General features: G+C 43.5%; 1 protein-coding gene across 3 annotated transcripts in view; it reads left to right on the top strand.

Moving 5' to 3' along the window:
* The window catches only part of C6 (complement C6), a 105,749-nt gene that overhangs the window by 76,964 nt on the left and 9,581 nt on the right, over nucleotides 1-19,204 (top strand). For all 3 annotated transcript variants that reach the window (XM_069745909.1, XM_069745908.1, XM_069745907.1), the window contains 6 exons: nucleotides 2,604-2,770; nucleotides 6,283-6,508; nucleotides 7,856-8,027; nucleotides 14,365-14,476; nucleotides 16,533-16,665; nucleotides 17,044-17,232. In XM_069745909.1, coding sequence (XP_069602010.1) covers nucleotides 2,604-2,770; nucleotides 6,283-6,508; nucleotides 7,856-8,027; nucleotides 14,365-14,476; nucleotides 16,533-16,665; nucleotides 17,044-17,232 — 999 coding nt within the window. The remainder of the gene's footprint in view (nucleotides 1-2,603; nucleotides 2,771-6,282; nucleotides 6,509-7,855; nucleotides 8,028-14,364; nucleotides 14,477-16,532; nucleotides 16,666-17,043; nucleotides 17,233-19,204) is intronic.

The raw sequence follows: 19,204 nt of genomic DNA, 5'->3' as shown, positions 1-19,204 counted from the left end.
ACCTGTCCATGCATCTTCTGCCACACCTGTCCATGTATCTTCTGCCACACCTGTCCCTGTATCTTCTGCCACACCTGTCCCTGTATCTTCTGCCACACCTGTCCATGTATCTTCTGCCACACCTGTCCCTGTATCTTCTGCACACCTGTCCATGCATCTTCTGCCACACCTGTCCCTGTATCTTCTGCCACACCTGTCCATGTATCTTCTGCACACCTGTCCATGAATCTTCTGTAACACTGGTCCATGTATCTTCTGCCAGATCTGTCCATGTCTTTTCTGCCACACCTGTCCATCCATGCATCTTCTGCCACACCTGTCCATGTATCTTCTGCTACACCTGTCCGTGTATCTTCTGTCACACCTGTCCATGCATCTTCTGCCACACCTGTCCCTGTATCTTCTGCCACACCTGTCGGTGTATCTTCTGCCACACCTGTCCGTGTATCTTCTGCCACACCTGTCCGTGTATCTTCTGTCACACCTGTCCATGCATCTTCTGCCACACCTGTCCATGTATCTTCTGCCACACCTGTCCCTGTATCTTCTGCCACACCTGTCCCTGTATCTTCTGCCACACCTGTCCGTGTATCTTCTGTCACACCTGTCCGTGTATCTTCTGCCACACCTGTCCGTGTATCTTCTGCCACACCTGTCCGTGTATCTTCTGCCACACCTGTCCATGTATCTTCTGCCACACCTGTCCGTGTATCTTCCGCCACACCTGTCTGTGTATCTTCTGCCACACCTGTCTCTGTACCTTCTGCTAGATCTGTCCATGTATCTTCTGCCACACCTGTCCGTGTATCTTCTGCCACACCAGTCCGTGTATCTTCTGCCACACCTGTCCGTGTATCTTCTGCACACCTGTCCATGTATCTTCTGCAACACAGGTCTGTGTATCTTCTGCCAGATCTGTCCATGTATCTTCTGCCACACCTGTCCGTGTATCTTCTGCCACACCAGTCCGTGTATCTTCTGCCACACCTGTCCATGTATCTTCTGCCACACCTGTCCATGTATCTTCTGTGACACCTGTCCCTGTATCTTCTGCCACACCTGTTCATGTATCTTTTGCCACACCTGTCCATGCATCTTCTGCCACACCTGTCCGTCTATCTTCTGCACACCTGTCCATGTATCTTCTGCACACCTGTCCATGTATCTTCTGCAACACAGGTCTGTGTATCTTCTGCCAGATCTGTCCATGTATCTTCTGCCACACCTGTCCATGTATCTTCTGCCACACCTGTCCCTGTATCTTCTGCACACCTGTCCATGTTTCTTCTGCACACCTGTCCCTGTATCTTCTGCCACACCTGTCCATGTATCTTTTGCCACACCTGTCCATGTATCTTCTGCCACACCTGTCCGTGTATCTTCTGTCACACCTGTCCATGCATCTTCTGCCACACCTGTCCATGCATCTTCTGCCACACCTGTCCCTGTATCTTCTGCCACACCTGTCCATGTATCTTCTGCCACACCTGTCCATGTATCTTCTGCGACACCTGCCCCTGTATCTTCTGCCACACCTGTCCATGTATCTTTTGCCACACCTGTCCATGCATCTTCTGCCACACCTGTCCATGTATCTTCTGCACACCTGTCCATGTATCTTCTGCACACCTGTCCATGTATCTTCTGCAACACAGGTCTGTGTATCTTCTGCCAGATCTGTCCATGTATCTTCTGCCACACCTGTCCATGTATCTTCTGCCACACCTATCCGTGTATCTTCTGCCACACCTATCCGTGTATCTTCTGCCACACCGGTCCGTGTATCTTCTGCCACACCGGTCCGTGTATCTTCTGCCACACCTGTCCATGTATCTTCTGCCACACCTGTCCGTGTATCTTCTGCCACACCTATCCGTGTATCTTCTGCCACACCTGTCCTTGTATCTTCTGCCACACCTGTCCCTGTATCTTCTGCCACACCTGTCCATGTATCTTCTGCCACACCTGTCCCTGTATCTTCTGCCACACCTGTCCCTGTATCTTCTGCCACACCTGTCCCTGTATCTTCTGCCACACCTGTCCATGTATCTTCTGCCACACCTGTCCGTGTTTCTTCTGCCACACCTGTCCATGTATCTTCTGCCACACCTGTCCATGTATCTTCTGCACACCTGTCCCTGTATCTTCTGCCACACCTGTCCATGTATCTTCTACCACACCTGTCCGTGTTTCTTCTGCCACACCTGTACCTGTATCTTCTGCCACACCTGTCCCTGTATCTTCTGCCACACCTGTCCGTGTATCTTCTGCCACACCTGTCCATGTATCTTCTGCCACACCTGTCCATGTATCTTCTACCACACCTGTCAGTGTATCTTCTGCACACCTGTCCCTGTATCTTCTGCCACACCTGTCCGTATATCTTCTTGTATTGAAGGTCAACTTTATTGTCGTTCATGGACTTGAACTGCAATACTAAATATGACCTGTGGACAGCTGTGGCGCTGTTTCAGGACGAAAGATGATTTTTTTTTGTAATACGATAATGATTCAATTTCTTTCAATGAAGAATGGTTTGGGACTTGTCCTGCCGTTTCAGGCGCAATATCCTCCTGCTGTAATCCGTCTTACTTTACCCTCAGGTTCATTTTTACAGTCTTCCGAAAAATCAATATCTTTAGTAAAAGGCGGCAGAGCGGAATATGCTGCTAAGTTAGCCTGGCAGAAAAAGGGATCCTTCCCGGAGCACATCGTCTATAAAGAATGGGCCGCGTCCACAGCAGATAACCCTGTGGTGGTGGATAGTGAGGTAAAAGAATATTTTCATCAAGATACTTGGAAATAACCACAAGGCTGCACTAGACCACCAGGGCTATTACATGAATATTATGGCTAACCCCTAAGCCACACAGTTTTAGATTAAATAGCCTTCATTGCCCTAGATCACCATACACATGCTGCATATTACCCACTAATTCACACTAGACCACCAGGACTACTACAGGAATAGTATCAATAACTCTTAGCCCTCCCTAAATGAAGCTACATAGCCCAAACCTACCCATCGTAGACCAACATTAATAATGGATATCAAAATTACAAAATTAACCCCTTGCTATCACTAGATCAACATAGAAATACTATATATTAACCATTAATCCCCACTAGGCTACCAGGGCAATTACATGAATTTTATGGCTAACCCCTAAGCCACCCATTATAAAATGAAATATCCTTCATCAATTTATTAACATCTAGTCTACACTAGACCACCAGTACTCTAGTTATCTATTACTCCAGTTCACACTAGACCACCAGTACTCTAGTTATCTATTACTCTAGTTCCCACTAGACCACCAGTACTCTAGTTATCTATTACTCTAGTTCCCACTAGACCACCAGTACTCTAGTTATCTATTACTCTAGTTCCCACTAGACCACCAGTACTCTAGTTATCTATTACTCCAGTTCACACTAGACCACCAGTACTCTAGTTATCTATTACTCCAGTTCACACTAGACCACCAGTACTCTAGTTATCTATTACTCCAGTTCACACTAGACCACCAGTACTCTAGTTATCTATTACTCCAGTTCACACTAGACCACCAGTACTCTAGTTATCTATTACTCCAGTTCACACTAGACCACCAGTACTCTAGTTATCTATTACTCTAGTTCCCACTAGACCACCAGTACTCTAGTTATCTATTACTCTAGTTCCCACTAGACCACCAGTACTCTAGTTATCTATTACTCTAGTTCCCACTAGACCACCAGTACTCTAGTTATCTATTACTCTAGTTCCCACTAGACCACCAGTACTCTAGTTATCTATTACTCCAGTTCACACTAGACCACCAGTACTCTAGTTATCTATTACTCCAGTTCACACTAGACCACCAGTACTCTAGTTATCTATTACTCCAGTTCACACTAGACCACCAGTACTCTAGTTATCTATTACTCCAGTTCACACTAGACCACCAGTACTCTAGTTATCTATTACTCCAGTTCACACTAGACCACCAGTACTCTAGTTATCTATTACTCCAGTTCACACTAGACCACCAGTACTCTAGTTATCTATTACTCTAGTTCCCACTAGACCACCAGTACTCTAGTTATCTATTACTCTAGTTCCCACTAGACCACCAGTACTCTAGTTATCTATTACTCTAGTTCCCACTAGACCACCAGTACTCTAGTTATCTATTACTCTAGTTCCCACTAGACCACCAGTACTCTAGTTATTACTCCAGTTCCCACTAGACCACCAGTACTCTAGTTATCTATTACTCTAATTCCCACTAGACCACCAGTACTCTAGTTATCTATTACTCTAGTTCCCACTAGACCACCAGTACTCTAGTTATCTATTACTCTAGTTCCCACTAGACCACCAGTACTCTAGTTCTCTATTACTCTAGTTCCCACTAGACCACCAGTACTCTAGTTATCTATTACTGTAGTTCTCAACAAGACCACCAGTACTCTAGTTATCTATTACTCTAGTTCCCACTAGACCACCAGTACTCTAGTTATCTATCACTCTAGTTCCCACTAGACCACCAGTACTCTAGTTATCTATTATTCCAGTTCACACTAGACCACCAGTACTCTAGTTATCTATTACTCTAGTTCCCACTAGACCACCAGTACTCTAGTTATCTATTACTCTAGTTCACACTAGACCACCAGTACTCTAGTTATCTATTACTCTAGTTCCCACTAGACCACCAGTACTCTAGTTATCTATTACTCTAGTTCCCACTAGACCACCAGTACTCTAGTTATCTATTACTCCAGTTCACACTAGACCACCAGTACTCTAGTTATCTATTACTCTAGTTCCCACTAGACCACCAGTACTCTAGTTATCTATTACTCTAGTTCACACTAGACCACCAGTACTCTAGTTATCTATTACTCCAGTTCACACTAGACCACCAGTACTCTAGTTATCTATTACTCTAGTTCCCACTAGACCACCGGTACTCTAGTTATCTATTACTCTAGTTCCCACTAGACCACCGGTACTCTAGTTATCTATTACTCCAGTTCACACTAGACCACCAGTACTCTAGTTATCTATTACTCTAGTTCCCAGTAGACCACCGGTACTCTAGTTATCTATTACTCTAGTTCCCACTAGACCACCAGTACTCTAGTTATCTATTACTCTAGTTCACACTAGACCACCGGTACTCTAGTTATCTATTACTCTAGTTCCCACTAGACCACCAGTACTCTAGTTATCTATTACTCTAGTTCCCACTAGACCACCAGTACTCTAGTTATCTATTACTCTAGTTCCCACTAGACCACCAGTACTCTAGTTATCTATTACTCTAGTTCCCACTAGACCACAAGTACTATTGCATGATTATTATGGCTGACCCCTAAGCCACACATTATAAAACAAAATATCTTTCATCGCCCTAGATCAACATACTATGTATTAACCTCTAATTAACAAAAGACTATCATGACTGTTACATGAACATTATGGCTAACCTCTAAGCCACCCATTATAAAAGAAAGAAGCCTTCATCACCTTACACCACCATAGACATATTATCCACACTAGACCACCAGGGCTATTACAGGAATAGTATCAATAACCCTTATCCCTCTCTTAATTAAACTAAATAGTCCAATCCTAGACCGACGCTAATAATGGATGCCAAGGTTAATCCCTTTCTATCACTAGGTCAACATAGAAATACTAAACATTAACCACTGAGCCATACTAGACCACAAGGGCTATTACAGAAAACTACCACTAAGCCACTCATTAAAAAACTAAATAGTCTTCATCACATAAGATCTATTGGCTATTGTAGGATTACTATCATTAACTTCTAATAAGGCAAAGCTACCCATCCTAGACCTACATAGCATGCAAGGCATTCACTATTAAGACCACCAGACCACCTGGGCTATTACTGCAATACATCAATCACCTTTAAGCCACCTCTTAGTAGACTAAATAGCCCAAACCTTCCCATCCAAGGTTAACGGGGATAATAGAAAGGAATATGACCCCCTTTCATCACCCTAGGCCACCATAAAAATACAAGGCAATTACTGGAATGCTATCACTAACCCCTAGGCCACCCCATGTAAACGTTTGCAATGTGGTACATAAAATAAAATGAAAGATGAAGCTGGAAGAAAGGGATGTTCCCTGCTGTGGGAAATATTGCACTTGGAGACCCTCTTGTGTTTGTCCCACCTGAGTTTTGCTCCTGGGTCCTCCGTAAATATCTTCTCCCCCTTCCGGATTCTAAAATCGTCGTCTTGTCAATGATTTTGCAGTTAAACCCGATTGTGGATCTGGTGACCGGATTTCCCTGTGCTGTGACCAAACGGCGCAACCTCCTGAAAGCGTTTGATGAGTATTTGGAAAAGTTTGACCCGTGTCGGTGCGCGCCGTGCCCTAATAATGCCAGGGTTGTATTACTGGACACGGAGTGCCAGTGTGTGTGCCAGCCGGGGACCTACGGGGAAAGCTGCGAGAAACGAGCTCCAGATTACAACTCAGGTAAGAGCCCGGATTTGTGCTGCAGATTGTGTGTGCCGCTGCCGAGACTACAGTAATGCTCAGCTGTAGGTTTATACAGCGCCAGCATTATTTTATATGTTCCATCTTTTCTTTGTGTCCACCCATATGGTACAAGTCGTATAGTACTTACATAACCATCCTATACAGTGTCCAGCTCTACGCAGCACGCAGTGTGGTGCCCTTTAGATGGGCAAATAGAATTGCCTAAAAAACAGTACTGCCACACAGTGCCCAAATAATACCACCGTATAGTGTTCACATTATGCCATTGTACAATCCCCAAATAATAACACTATTCAATGTTCAAATAATGCTGCCATACAGTGCTGAAATAACACTACTATATTAGACTCCAATAATACCAGCATAAAAAGCCCACTATACCGCGCACAAATACTACCAACATGTAAAGCTCAAACTATACCACCATGGAATACCCAAAAACACCACTCTGCTAATCACAAGTAATACTTGCATACACTGCTAAAATTACACTGCCATATAATGCTCAATTAATAGTACTATAAGATGCTCAAATGATACCATCATACAGTGAGCAAAGTACAGCAGCTTATAATGCGCAAACAATACCTGAATTCAGTGATCAAAATATACCGCCATATAGGGCTCAAATAATACCGCTATACAGTGCACAAAAATACCTCCATACACTACACAAATAGAAGTGCAAATAATACAGCAAAACAGTTCTGAAATAATACTGACATTCACAGTTGATATCATACACAAAATAATACCACTATACAGTGCTCAAATGCTACCATATAATGCTAAAATAAGACTCATATACAGGTCTAAAACAATAGCACCACACAGTGAATAAGTAATATCGAGATATATTAGCTCCACAGAGTAAAAATAATAGCACCATACAGTAGATAAATAATCCCACCATACAGTGCTCAAACACTATCACTATATAAGCAATAATACCTCCAAGCAGTGCTCAGATAATACCGCCATCCATTGCTAGAATAACAGTTGTGTACATTATTTCTACACAAAGTAAATATTAAGTAATAATAATCAGATTTCTGGATTGGTGCTGTGCGGCGTATGGTTCGGCACTAGTGATGAGCGATCGTGCTCGGATGTCGTGTGATCCGCTCACGCTCCGGTGGTCTCAGAGTATCTCCGACGCACTCAGATATTAACAGCCGCGGGGACTGGAACATAACATACGAGCACACCGGAGATACTCGGACGACACCCGAGCACGCTCAGAGAACACGACATCCGAGCACGATCGCTATTCTGCACCCATACGTTTGGCTTTGGTTAACCCTTTGTTGTCTCACCTTCCAGCTGTGGTCGATGGGTCTTGGAGCTGTTGGTCGGCCTGGAGCTTATGTGACGCCTTCTCAAATAAGCATAGGACAAGGGAGTGCAACAATCCTGCCCCTCGGAATGGGGGCAAAAACTGTGAGGGTCTGCATACGGAGGAGCGATACTGCCACCTCTCTCTGCTGGAAGACAAGTAGGTCAATAAGATGTGGATACTATCCCTACACATCCAGTATCTCCAGGGCCACATCATGGGGACAGAACATACCCCTGCTATGGCCCCTGATGGGACTGGACTGCTCCATGAGCCTTGGCTTCAGAAGGGCGCACACTGCCAGCCGAAACGTCGCAGAAGCTCCCATGGGCTATTAAAGATAGATAATAAATAGATAAATAATAGATAATAGATAGATGATAGATAGATAGATAATAGATAATATAGATAGCTATAATAGATAGATAATAGATAATATAGATAGCTAATAGATAGATAATAGATAGATAGATAATAGATAGATAGATAGATAGATAGATAGATAGATAGATAGATAGATAGATAGATAGATAGCTGAAGAGCCCGGCGTTGCCTGGGCATAGTAAATATCTGTGGTTAGTTATAGCACCTCACTTCTCTTATTTTCCAATCACGCCTCTCATTTTCCCCCTCACATCTCTCATTTTCTCCCTCACATCTCTCATTTTCTCCCTCACTCCTCTCATTCCCCCCTAACACTTGTCATTTCAACCTCACATCTGTCATTTTCTGATCACTCCATTATTTTTCCTCACTCCTCTCATTTTGCACTCACACCTTTTCATTTTCACCTCACACCTCTCATTTTCACCTCATCACCTCAGTATATACATGTTTGTCATCTCCCTTATATATAGTATACATCTGTATTTCATCTCCTGTATATAGTATATACCTGTATGTCATCTCCCCTGTATATATTATATACCTGCTGTGTGTCATCTCCCCTATATATAGTATATACCTGAATGTCATCTCCTTCTATATATAGTATATACTTGTATGTCATCTCCTCCTGTATATAGTATATACCTGTGTGTCATCTCCCCTGTATATAGTATATATCTGTGTGTCATCTCCTCCTGTATATAGTATATACCTGCATGTCATCTTCTATATATAGCATATACCTGTATGTCATCTCCTCCTGTATATAGTATATACCTGTAGGTCATCTGCTCCTGTATATAGTATATACCTGTGTGTCATCTCCTCCTGAATATAGTATATACCTGTATGTCATCTCCTCCTGTATATATATGTACCTGTATGTCATCTCCTCCTCTATATAGTATATACCTGTATGTCATCTCTCCTGTATATAGTATATATCTGTGTGTCATCTCCCCTGTATATAGTATATACCTGTGTGTCATCTCCTTCTGTATTAGACCTCGTTCACACGTTATTTGCTCAGTATTTTTACCTCAGTATTTGTAAGATAAATTGGCAGCCTGATAAATCCCCAGCCAACAGGAAGCCCTCCCCCCTGGCAGTATATATTAGCTCACACATACACATAATAGACAGGTCATGTGACTGACAGCTGCCGTATTTCCTATATGGTACATTTGTTGTAGTTTGTCTGCTTATTAATCAGATTTTTATTTTTGAAGGATAAGACCAGACTTGTGTGTGTTTTAGGGCGAGTTTCGTGTGTCAAGTTGTGTGTGTTGAGTTGTGTGTGGCGACATGCATGTAGCGACTTTTGTGAGATGAGTTTTGTGTGGCAACATGCGTGTAGCAACTTTTTGTGTGTCGAGTTGCATGTGACAGGTTAGTGTAGCAACTTGTGTGCAGCAAGTTTTGCGCATGGCGAGTTTTGCGCGTGGCGAGTTTTGTGGGGTGCCTTTTGAGTATGTGCAAGTTTTGTGTGAGGCAAATTTTGCATGTGTTGCAACTTTTGTGCATGTGGCAATTTTTCCGCGTGTGCAAGTTTTGCGTGTGGCGAGTTTTCCATGAGGTGAGTTTTGCACTTGTGGCAAGTTTTGCAAGAGCCTAGTTTTTGCATGTGGCGAGTTCTGCGCGTGGCGAGTTTTGAGTGGTGACTTTTGTGTTTCGACTTTTATGTGGCGAGGTTGGAGAATGTGTGGTGAATTGTGTGCTGAGGGTGATATGTGTTCAAGCACGTGGTAGTGTGTGGCGCATTTTGTGTGTGTGTTCATATCCCCGTGTGTGGTGAGTATCCCATGTCGGGGCCCCACCTTAGCAACTGTACGGTATATACTCTTTGGCGCCATCGCTCTCACTCTTTACGTCCCCCTTGTTCACATCTGGCAGCTGTCAATTTGCCTCCAACACTTTTCCTTTCATTTTTTCCCATTATGTAGATAGGGGCAAAATAGTTTGGTGAATTGGAAAGCACGGGGTTAAAATTTCACCTCACAACGTAGCCTATGACGCTCTCAGGGTCCAGACATGTGACTGTGCAAAATTTTGTGGCTGTAACTGCGACGCCTCCAACACTTTTCCTTTCACTTTTTTCCCCATTATGTAGATAGGGGCAAAATTGTTTGGTGAATTGGAACGCGCGGGGTTAAAATTTCACCTCACAACATAGCCTATGACGCTCTCGGGGTCCAGACGTGTGACTGTGCAAAACTTTGTGGCTGTAGCTTCGACGCCTCCAACACTTTTCCTTTCACTTTTTTCCCCATTATGTAGATAGGGGCAAAATTGTTTGGTGAATTGGAATGCGCGGGGTTAAAATTTCACCTCACAATATAGCCTATGACGTTCTCGGGGTCCAGACGTGTGACTGTGCAAAATTTTGTGGCTGTAGCTGCGACGGTGCAGATGCCAATCCCGGACATACACACACACACATACACACATTCAGCTTTATATATTAGATAGATAGATAATAGATAGATAGATAGATATATAATAGACTAGATTGTGGCCCGATTCGAACGCATCGGGTATTCTAGAATATGCATGTCCCCGTAGTATATGGACAATGATGATTCCAGAATTCGCGGCAGACTGTGCCCGTCCCTGATTGGTCGAGGCAACCTTTATGACATCATTGTCGCCATGCTGTGCCCGTCGCTGATTGGTCGAGGCCCGGCGGCCTCGACCAATCAGAGACGCGGGATATCCAGGACAGACAGACAGACGGAAAAACCCTTAGACAATTATATACCGTATATACTCGAGTATAAGCCGACCCGAGTATAAGCCGACCCCCCTAATTTTGCCACAAAAAACTGGGAAAACTTATTGACTCGAGTATAAGCCTAGGGTGGAAATGCAGCATTTACCGGTGAATTTCAAAAATAAAAATAGATCATTATTTCCCCATAGCTGTGCCATATAGTGCTCTGCACCGTTCATATTGCCCCATAGATGCTGCACAGATGCCCCATATAGTGCTGTGTGCCGTTCATACTGCCCCATAGATGCTGCACAGATGCCCCATATAGTGCTGTGTGCCGTTCATACTGCCCCATAGATGCTGCACAGATGCCCCATATAGTGCTGTGTGCCGTTCATACTGCCCCATAGATGCTGCACAGATGCCCCATATAGTGCTGTGTGCCGTTCATACTGCCCCATAGATGCTGCACAGATGCCCCATATAGTGCTGTGTGCCGTTCATACTGCCCCATAGATGCTGCACAGATGCCCCATATAGTGCTGTGTGCCGTTCATACTGCCCCATAGATGCTGCACAGATGCCCCATATAGTGCTGTGTGCCGTTCATACTGCCCCATAGATGCTGCACATATATCTGTGCCATGGCCGCTGCTGCTGCAATAAAAAAAAATAAAAAACACATACTCACCTTTCTTGATTGCAGCTCCCAGCGTCCGGTCCCGGCGCCTCCATCTTCCCGGCGTCTCTGCTCTGACTGATCAGGCAGAGGGCGCCGCGCACACTATATGCGTCATTGCGCCCTCTGACTGAATAGTCAGAGCACAGACGCCGGGAAGATGGAGGCGCCGGGAAGATAGCGTGGCGCCCGGCGGCTGGAACGTGGACAGGTAAATATAACATACTCACCTAGTCCCAGCGATCCTCGCGCTGTCCCTGCCTTCCTCCCCGTCTTCTGTGCTGCAGCCTCTTCCTGTCAGCGGTCACCGGCACCGCTGATTAGAGAAATGAATAGGCGGCTCCGCCCCTATGGGAGGTGGAGCCGCCTATTCATTTCTGTAATGAGCGGTCCCACGTGACCGCTGAAGAGGGGAAGAAGCTGCAGCACAGAAGACGGGGAGGAAGGCAGGGACAGCGCGAGGATCGCTGGGACTAGGTAAGTATAGCTCAGCGCCCTCACCCCCTCACCTGCTGACCCCACCGCTACCGTGACTCGAGTATAAGCCGAGAGGGGCACTTTCAGCCCAAAAATTTGGGCTGAAAATCTCTGCTTATACTCGAGTATATACGGTATATAGATAATATAGATAGATAATATATAGATAATAGATAGATAACAGATAGATGATAGATAGATAATAGATAGATAGATAATAGATAGAGAAAAAATTAGAACAGCATCATATTACCAAACTTGTGGTGCAAAGCTCTCCAAACCAATATTCCAATAATAATAGATAATAGATAGATAGATGATAGATAGATAATAGATAGATACTATTATCTATCTATCATCTATCTATCATCTATTAATCTATCTATCTTTCTATTATCCATCTATCTATCTATCTATCTATCTATCTATCTACAGTCATGGCCAAAAGTATTGACACCCCTGCAATTCTGTCAGATAATACTCAGTTTCTTCCTGAAAGTGATTGCAATCACAAATTCTTTGTTATTATTATCTTCATTTAATTTGTCTTAAATGAAAAAATACAAAAAGAATTGTCCTAAAGCCAAATTGGACATAATTCCACACCAAACATAAAAAAGGGGGTGGACAAAAGTATTGGCACTGTTCGAAAAATCATGTGATGCTTCTCTAATTTGTGTAATTAACAGCACCTGTCACTTACCTGTGGCGCCTAACAGGTGTTGGCAATAACTAAATCACACTTGCAGCCAGTTGACATGGATTAAAGTTGACTCAACCTCTGTCCTGTGTCCTTGTGTGACCACATTGAGCATGGAGAAAAGAAAGAAGACCAAAGAACTGTCTGAGGACTTGAGAAACCAAATTGTGAGGAAGCATGAGCAATCTCAAGGCTGCAAGTCCATCTCCAAAGACCTGAATGTTCCTGTGTCTACCGTGCGCAGTGTCATCAAGAAGTGTAAAGCCCATGTCACTGTGGCTAACCTCCCTAGATGTGGACGGAAAAGAAAAATTGACAAGAGATTTCAACGCAAGATTGTGCGGATGTTGGATAAAGAACCTCGACTAACATCTAAACAAGTTCAAGCTGCCCTGCAGTCCGAGGGTACAACAGTGTCAACCCGTACTATCCGTCGGCGTCTGAATGAAAAGGGACTGTATGGTAGGAGACCCAGGAAGACCCCACTTCTTACCCCAAGACATAAAAAAGCCAGGCTGGAGTTTGCCAAAACTTACCTGAAAAAGCCTAAAACGTTTTGGAAGAATGTTCTCTGGTCAGATGAGAAGAAAGTAGAGATTTTTAGGCAAAGGCATCAACATAGAGTTTACAGGAGAAAAAAAGAGGCATTCAAAGAAAAGAACACTGTCCCTACAGTCAAACATGGCGGAGGTTCCCTGATGTTTTGGGGTTGCTTTGCTGCCTCTGGCACTGGACTGCTTGACCGTGTGCATGGCATTATGAAGTATGACGACTACCAACAAATTTTGCAGTATAATGTAGGGCCCAGTGTGAGAAAGCTGGGTCTCCCTCAGAGGTCATGGGTCTTCCAGCAGGACAATGACCCAAAACACACTTCAAAAAGCACTAGAAAATGGTTTGAAAGAAAGCACTGGAGACTTCTAAGGTGGCCAGCAATGAGTCCAGACCTGAATCCCATAGATCACCTGTGGAGAGATCTAAAAATGGCAGTTTGGAGAAGGCACCCTTCAAATATCAGGCACCTGGAGCAGTTTGCCAAAGAAGAATGGTCTAAAATTCCAGCAGAGCATTGTAAGAAACTCATTGATGGTTACCGTGAGCGGTCGGTCGCAGTTATAAAGGTTGTGCAACCAAGTATTAGGCTGAGGGTGCCAATACTTTTGTCTGGCCCATTTTTGGAGTTTTGTGTGAAATTATCAATGTTTTGCTTTTTGCTTGATTCTGTTTTGTGTTTTTTCATTTAAGACAAATTAAATGAAGATAATACCAAAGAATTTGTGATTGCAATCATTTTCAGGAAGAAACTGAGTATTATCTGACAGAATTGCAGGGGTGTCAATACTTTTGGCCATGACTATCTATCTAACTATTATCTATCTATCTATCTATCTATCTATTATCTATCTATCTATCATCTATCTATTATCTATCTATTATCTATCTATTATCTATCTATCTATCATCTAGAAAGCATTATTGGGCGTCAAAACCACCGTAGCGCTGACCATTCTGTCATCTCGTGTCTTCTGTGTCTTTCGTGCAGAGGGGCGCTTTGTATTAATGATGATGAAGACAAGAAAGAAGTTAATCAGAAGCAGCCGGATCCTGACCACGGATGTCCAAAACCAGATCCCCCCGATCATGGGCTGTTTGTGGTAAGCGGCGGCTCTGCAGTGCGGCGGTGCTCAGCGTGGATCGTGTAGACGTTCTTCGGGGCACACTGTGGGTCTATGGTGAAATCTCTTCTTTAGTCACCGCCGCTCACCATTCATCATGTTTCGTTTTATAGTTCTGATAGTTTAGTTGATAAGTTTTTGCCGTGATTTATATTTTTATAGTTTATATTTTTGTTTCTGAGGCGGACGCGGATGGAAGTAACAGAAGTGACACTTTCTTTAATAGACCTAACATTGCAGCGTTCTCTTTCTATACTGATCTAGAGCTTGTAGTTCAGGGTGACGGCTGTGAGTGACCCCAGGATGAGGGGTACAGATAATGGATAGTGTCACTTTATTATATCAGGTGCTCAATGAAAGGTCTCCCCAAACTGACAGAATCGTCTCTGAGACAGATAAATGATTGATGGATGATGGATAGATGATTATAGATGGATGGATGGCTGACGATTAATGGATGTGGATGGTTAGATGATGGATGGATGGTTGCATGGATGATGGATAAATGATGTTTGGGTGGATGGTGATTGATGGATGATGGAGAGATGATGGATGTGTGATGATAGATGGATGATGGATCAATAGATGATGGATGGATGAAGCATGGATCATGATGAATGGTGGCTGGATAATGGATGGTTGAATGATGGATGGGTGGATGGTAATGGATAGATGATGGATGAATGATGATGGATGATGAAAGCATGATGATGGATGGATGATGGTCAAATGAGGATGGATGATTAATGAATGATTGATGAATGTTTGTGGTGGATGGATAATGGATGAATGATGATGGTTGGGTGACAGAAGAATGTATGGATAGATGAATGATGGATGAATGATGATGGTTGGGTGACAGAAGAATGTATGGATAGATGAAGGATGGATGATGGATGAATGATGATGGTTGGGTGACAGAAGAATGGATGCATAGATGAAGGATGGATGATGGATGAATGATGATGGTTGGGTGACAGAAGAATGTATGGATAGATGAAGGATGGATGAATGATGATTGTTGGGTGACAGAAGAATGTATGGATAGATGAAGGATGCATGAATGATGATGGTTGGGTGACAGAAGAATGGATGGATAGATGAAGGATGGATGATGGATGAATGATGATGGTTGGGTGACAGAAGAATGTATGGATAGATGAAGGATGGATGATGGATGAATGATGATGGTTGGGTGACAGAAGAATGGATGGATAGATGAAGGATGGATGATGGATGAATGATGATGGTTGGGTGACAGAAGAATGGATGGATAGATGAAGGATGGATGATGGATGAATGATGATGGTTGGGTGACAGAAGAATGTATGGATAGATGAAGGATGGATGATGGATGAATGATGATGGTTGGGTGACAGAAGAATGGATGGATAGATGAAGGATGGATGATGGATGAATGATGATGGTTGGGTGACAGAAGAATGTATGGATAGATGAAGGATGGATGATGGATGAATGATGATGGTTGGGTGACAGAAGAATGGATGGATAGATGAAGGATTGATGATTGATGAATGATGATGGTTGGGTGACAGAAGAATGTATGGATAGATGAAGGATGGATGAATGATGATGGTTGGGTGACAGAAGAATGGATGATAGATGAAGGATGGATGATGGATGAATGATGATGGTTGGGTGACAGAAGAATGGATGGATAGATGAAGGATGGATGATGGATGAATGATGATGGTTGGGTGACAGAAGAATGGATGGATAGATGAAGGATTGATGATTGATCATGGATGGGTGAATGGATGATGGATGTCTAGATGATGGATGTTGATGGACTGATGATAATGGATGGATGATGATGGATAGATAGAGGATGAATGGATGAATGAATAGATGAATTGAAGAATGGATGATGGGTGAATATATGAGGGATGGATAAATGATGAATGGATGACGGACCGATATATGGATGATGGACAGATAACAGCAGTTAGTTCTATGACTACATTATTATTATCTGTAGTATTTGCGGTGTTGTGATTCCGTTTTCTTCCCTCAGAATGAGAAGTCCTGGTATTCTGTGGCCGAGCAGATAGAAATAATTTGCTTTTCTGGCTATGAACTCTCCGGCTTTCAGTTCTTGCGATGTCTTCCTGATGGAACTTGGAAACAAGAGCACGTGGAGTGCGTCAGTAAGTAGGCTGGGGATTTACTGACCTCATCTATATGGAAATATCGCCCCGGGAGTGTAAGGCGCGTTCTGCTTGTGTCGCCATTTAATAAGTGGCATAAAGTGACGGATTTACAGTGTGATGGAGAATTGATGATCCCAGCAAGGAGAGCGGACTGGAGGCATCGAAAGAATGGAATGGAGGAACCAGGGCCGACATAGGATGGAACAAAGCCTAGAGCTGCTGATCACGGTGGTGTGTCAGTAGAGCAGCGCTGCAGGATAAAGCATCGCAGAGGGACAGATAGGCAGCATCTAACCCGACAGCCCAAGTCTGACTCTAATTAGCATTTAGTCCCAGTACACAGCTGCTGAATGGATTTCTGTATTTTTTCCTCAGGGACAACATGCCCCAGACCATCGACTAGTAATGACGTCACAATATCTCGGTTCAAGTCAGAATATAAAGTAGGTGAAGAGCTTCGGTTAAGTTGTCCGTTCGGATTTACAGTCCCTGGTGGGATGAGCTACACCTGTGGAAAAGACTTTGAGTGGAGTCCACTTATCGAAGGGGAACTCCACTGTGAAGGTGAATCAGAACTATCATACTGTTTATAGGGTTAAAAACGCAAATTCAGTCAAGGAGTGAAAGATACATGCCTCATTCCTGCATATAAGATATATATATATATAGCTCTGTATATAGCGAGCTCCTCCTAGTGGTGACTGTATAAATCTGTATGCAGTGAGCTCCCTCTAGTGGTGACTGTATATATCTGTATGTAGTGAGCTCCTCCTAGTGGTGACTGTATAAATCTGTATGCAGTGAGCTCCCTCTAGTGGTGACTGTATATATCTGTATGTAGTGAGCTCCTCCTAGTGGTGACTGTATAAATCTGTATGCAGTGAGCTCCTCCTAGTGGTGACTGTATAAATCTGTATGTAGTGAGCTCCCCCCTAGTGGTGACTGTATAAATCTGTATGCAGTGAGCTCCTCCTAGTGGTGACTGTATATATCTGTATGTAGTGAGCTCCCCTCTAGTGGTGGCTGTATAAATCTGTATATAGCGAGCTCCTCCTAGTGGTGACTGTATAAATCTGTATGCAGTGAGCTCCCTCTAGTGGTGACTGTATAATCTGTATATAGCGAGCTCCTAGTGGTGACTGTATAAATCTGTATGCAGTGAGCTCCCTCTAGTGGTGACTGTATAATCTGTATATAGTGAGCTCCTCCTAGTGGTGACTGTATACATCTGTATGCAGTGAGCTCCTCCTAGTGGTGACTGTATAATCTGTATGTAGTGAGCTCCCTCTAGTGGTGACTGTATAAATCTGTATATAGCGAGCTCCTCCTAGTGGTGACTGTATAAATCTGTATGCAGTGAGCTCCCTCTAGTGGTGGCTGTATAAATCTGTATGTAGTGAGCTCCCCCTAGTGGTGACTGTATAAATCTGTATGCAGTGAGCTCCTCCTAGTGGTGACTGTATATATCTGTATGTAGTGAACTCTTTTATTATAAAAATACAAAACTTACAATAAACAGCAAAAATCAAAACCCCAGCAAAAGCAACTGTCCGAGTCCAACATTACCCCCCCAGTCCAAAGCAAAGTCCGAGTCCAGCATAACAGCCCCCAGTCAAAGCAACCCCGCAAAAGAAAACAAACTGCCTTCTTCTTTCTCAGAGAAGCTTCCTCCATCTTTCTTTCTTGTTGTTTTCTGTCCTTTACTTGTCTTTTCACTTTATGATTCTCCAGATCTCCTCCTCCCCAGGTTACATCACCCAACGAGAGAAGAAACATTTTATTAATACACGCACATACACACTTCATAGCAAACCTAACAAAGAAAACTCTGGTCCATCGCCCAAAAAGAAACACTATAGCCACCTGGCTTAAACACATCTATCTAAAACACACAATTTTTTTTTTTTTTAATTTTATAATTTTTTTTTTTCCCTTTTTTTCCTTTTTACACAGCAAATACAACCATAAACAACCTACCACCAAACCCCTCCCTCCCACCACAAAAAAACACCCACACAATACAAAAATAACCTCACCAAGGAACTCATAACCTCTTGCTTACAAGACAGGTGCTTTAACCCTGAAAGCCACAGGATCATCACCTTACATTACAATACTACATAACTCTCTATATACAACACTTACCCAGAGCCAGGATTGGTGCCTGTAAGCCCTATATCAGTAATTCACTTCTGCAAAACAAAAATCTGATCGTGAAAAGCCCCAGCCCGCCACCGGGAAACCGGAGATGACAGGCTTCTACCCTAGCAATCCTTACTCTACCAGCCGACCCTACCTGTCTAGACATCTGCCCCTATTTATCTACCTACCTTTCCCTGTCTCTCCCTGCCTGACCCTACTACCCTACCTAACTCACCGCATGCCTACCTAACTGTCCCTGGGCTGTCCCTGTCCTGTCCCTAACTATCTACCTGTCCCTACTGAGGCTATCTACCTGTCCCTATCACTTACCTGCTTATCTAAGCCCTAGGTACATTAAATGAGAACCCTCTCCAGAGAAGAGAGGCCCTCGCTG

The sequence above is a fragment of the Ranitomeya imitator genome, chromosome 1, assembly GCF_032444005.1.
Source record: "Ranitomeya imitator isolate aRanImi1 chromosome 1, aRanImi1.pri, whole genome shotgun sequence".
NCBI lineage: Eukaryota > Metazoa > Chordata > Amphibia > Anura > Dendrobatidae > Ranitomeya > Ranitomeya imitator.
Note: the sequence above shows the minus strand (reverse complement) of the source record. Positions and strands in the feature narration are given on the sequence as shown.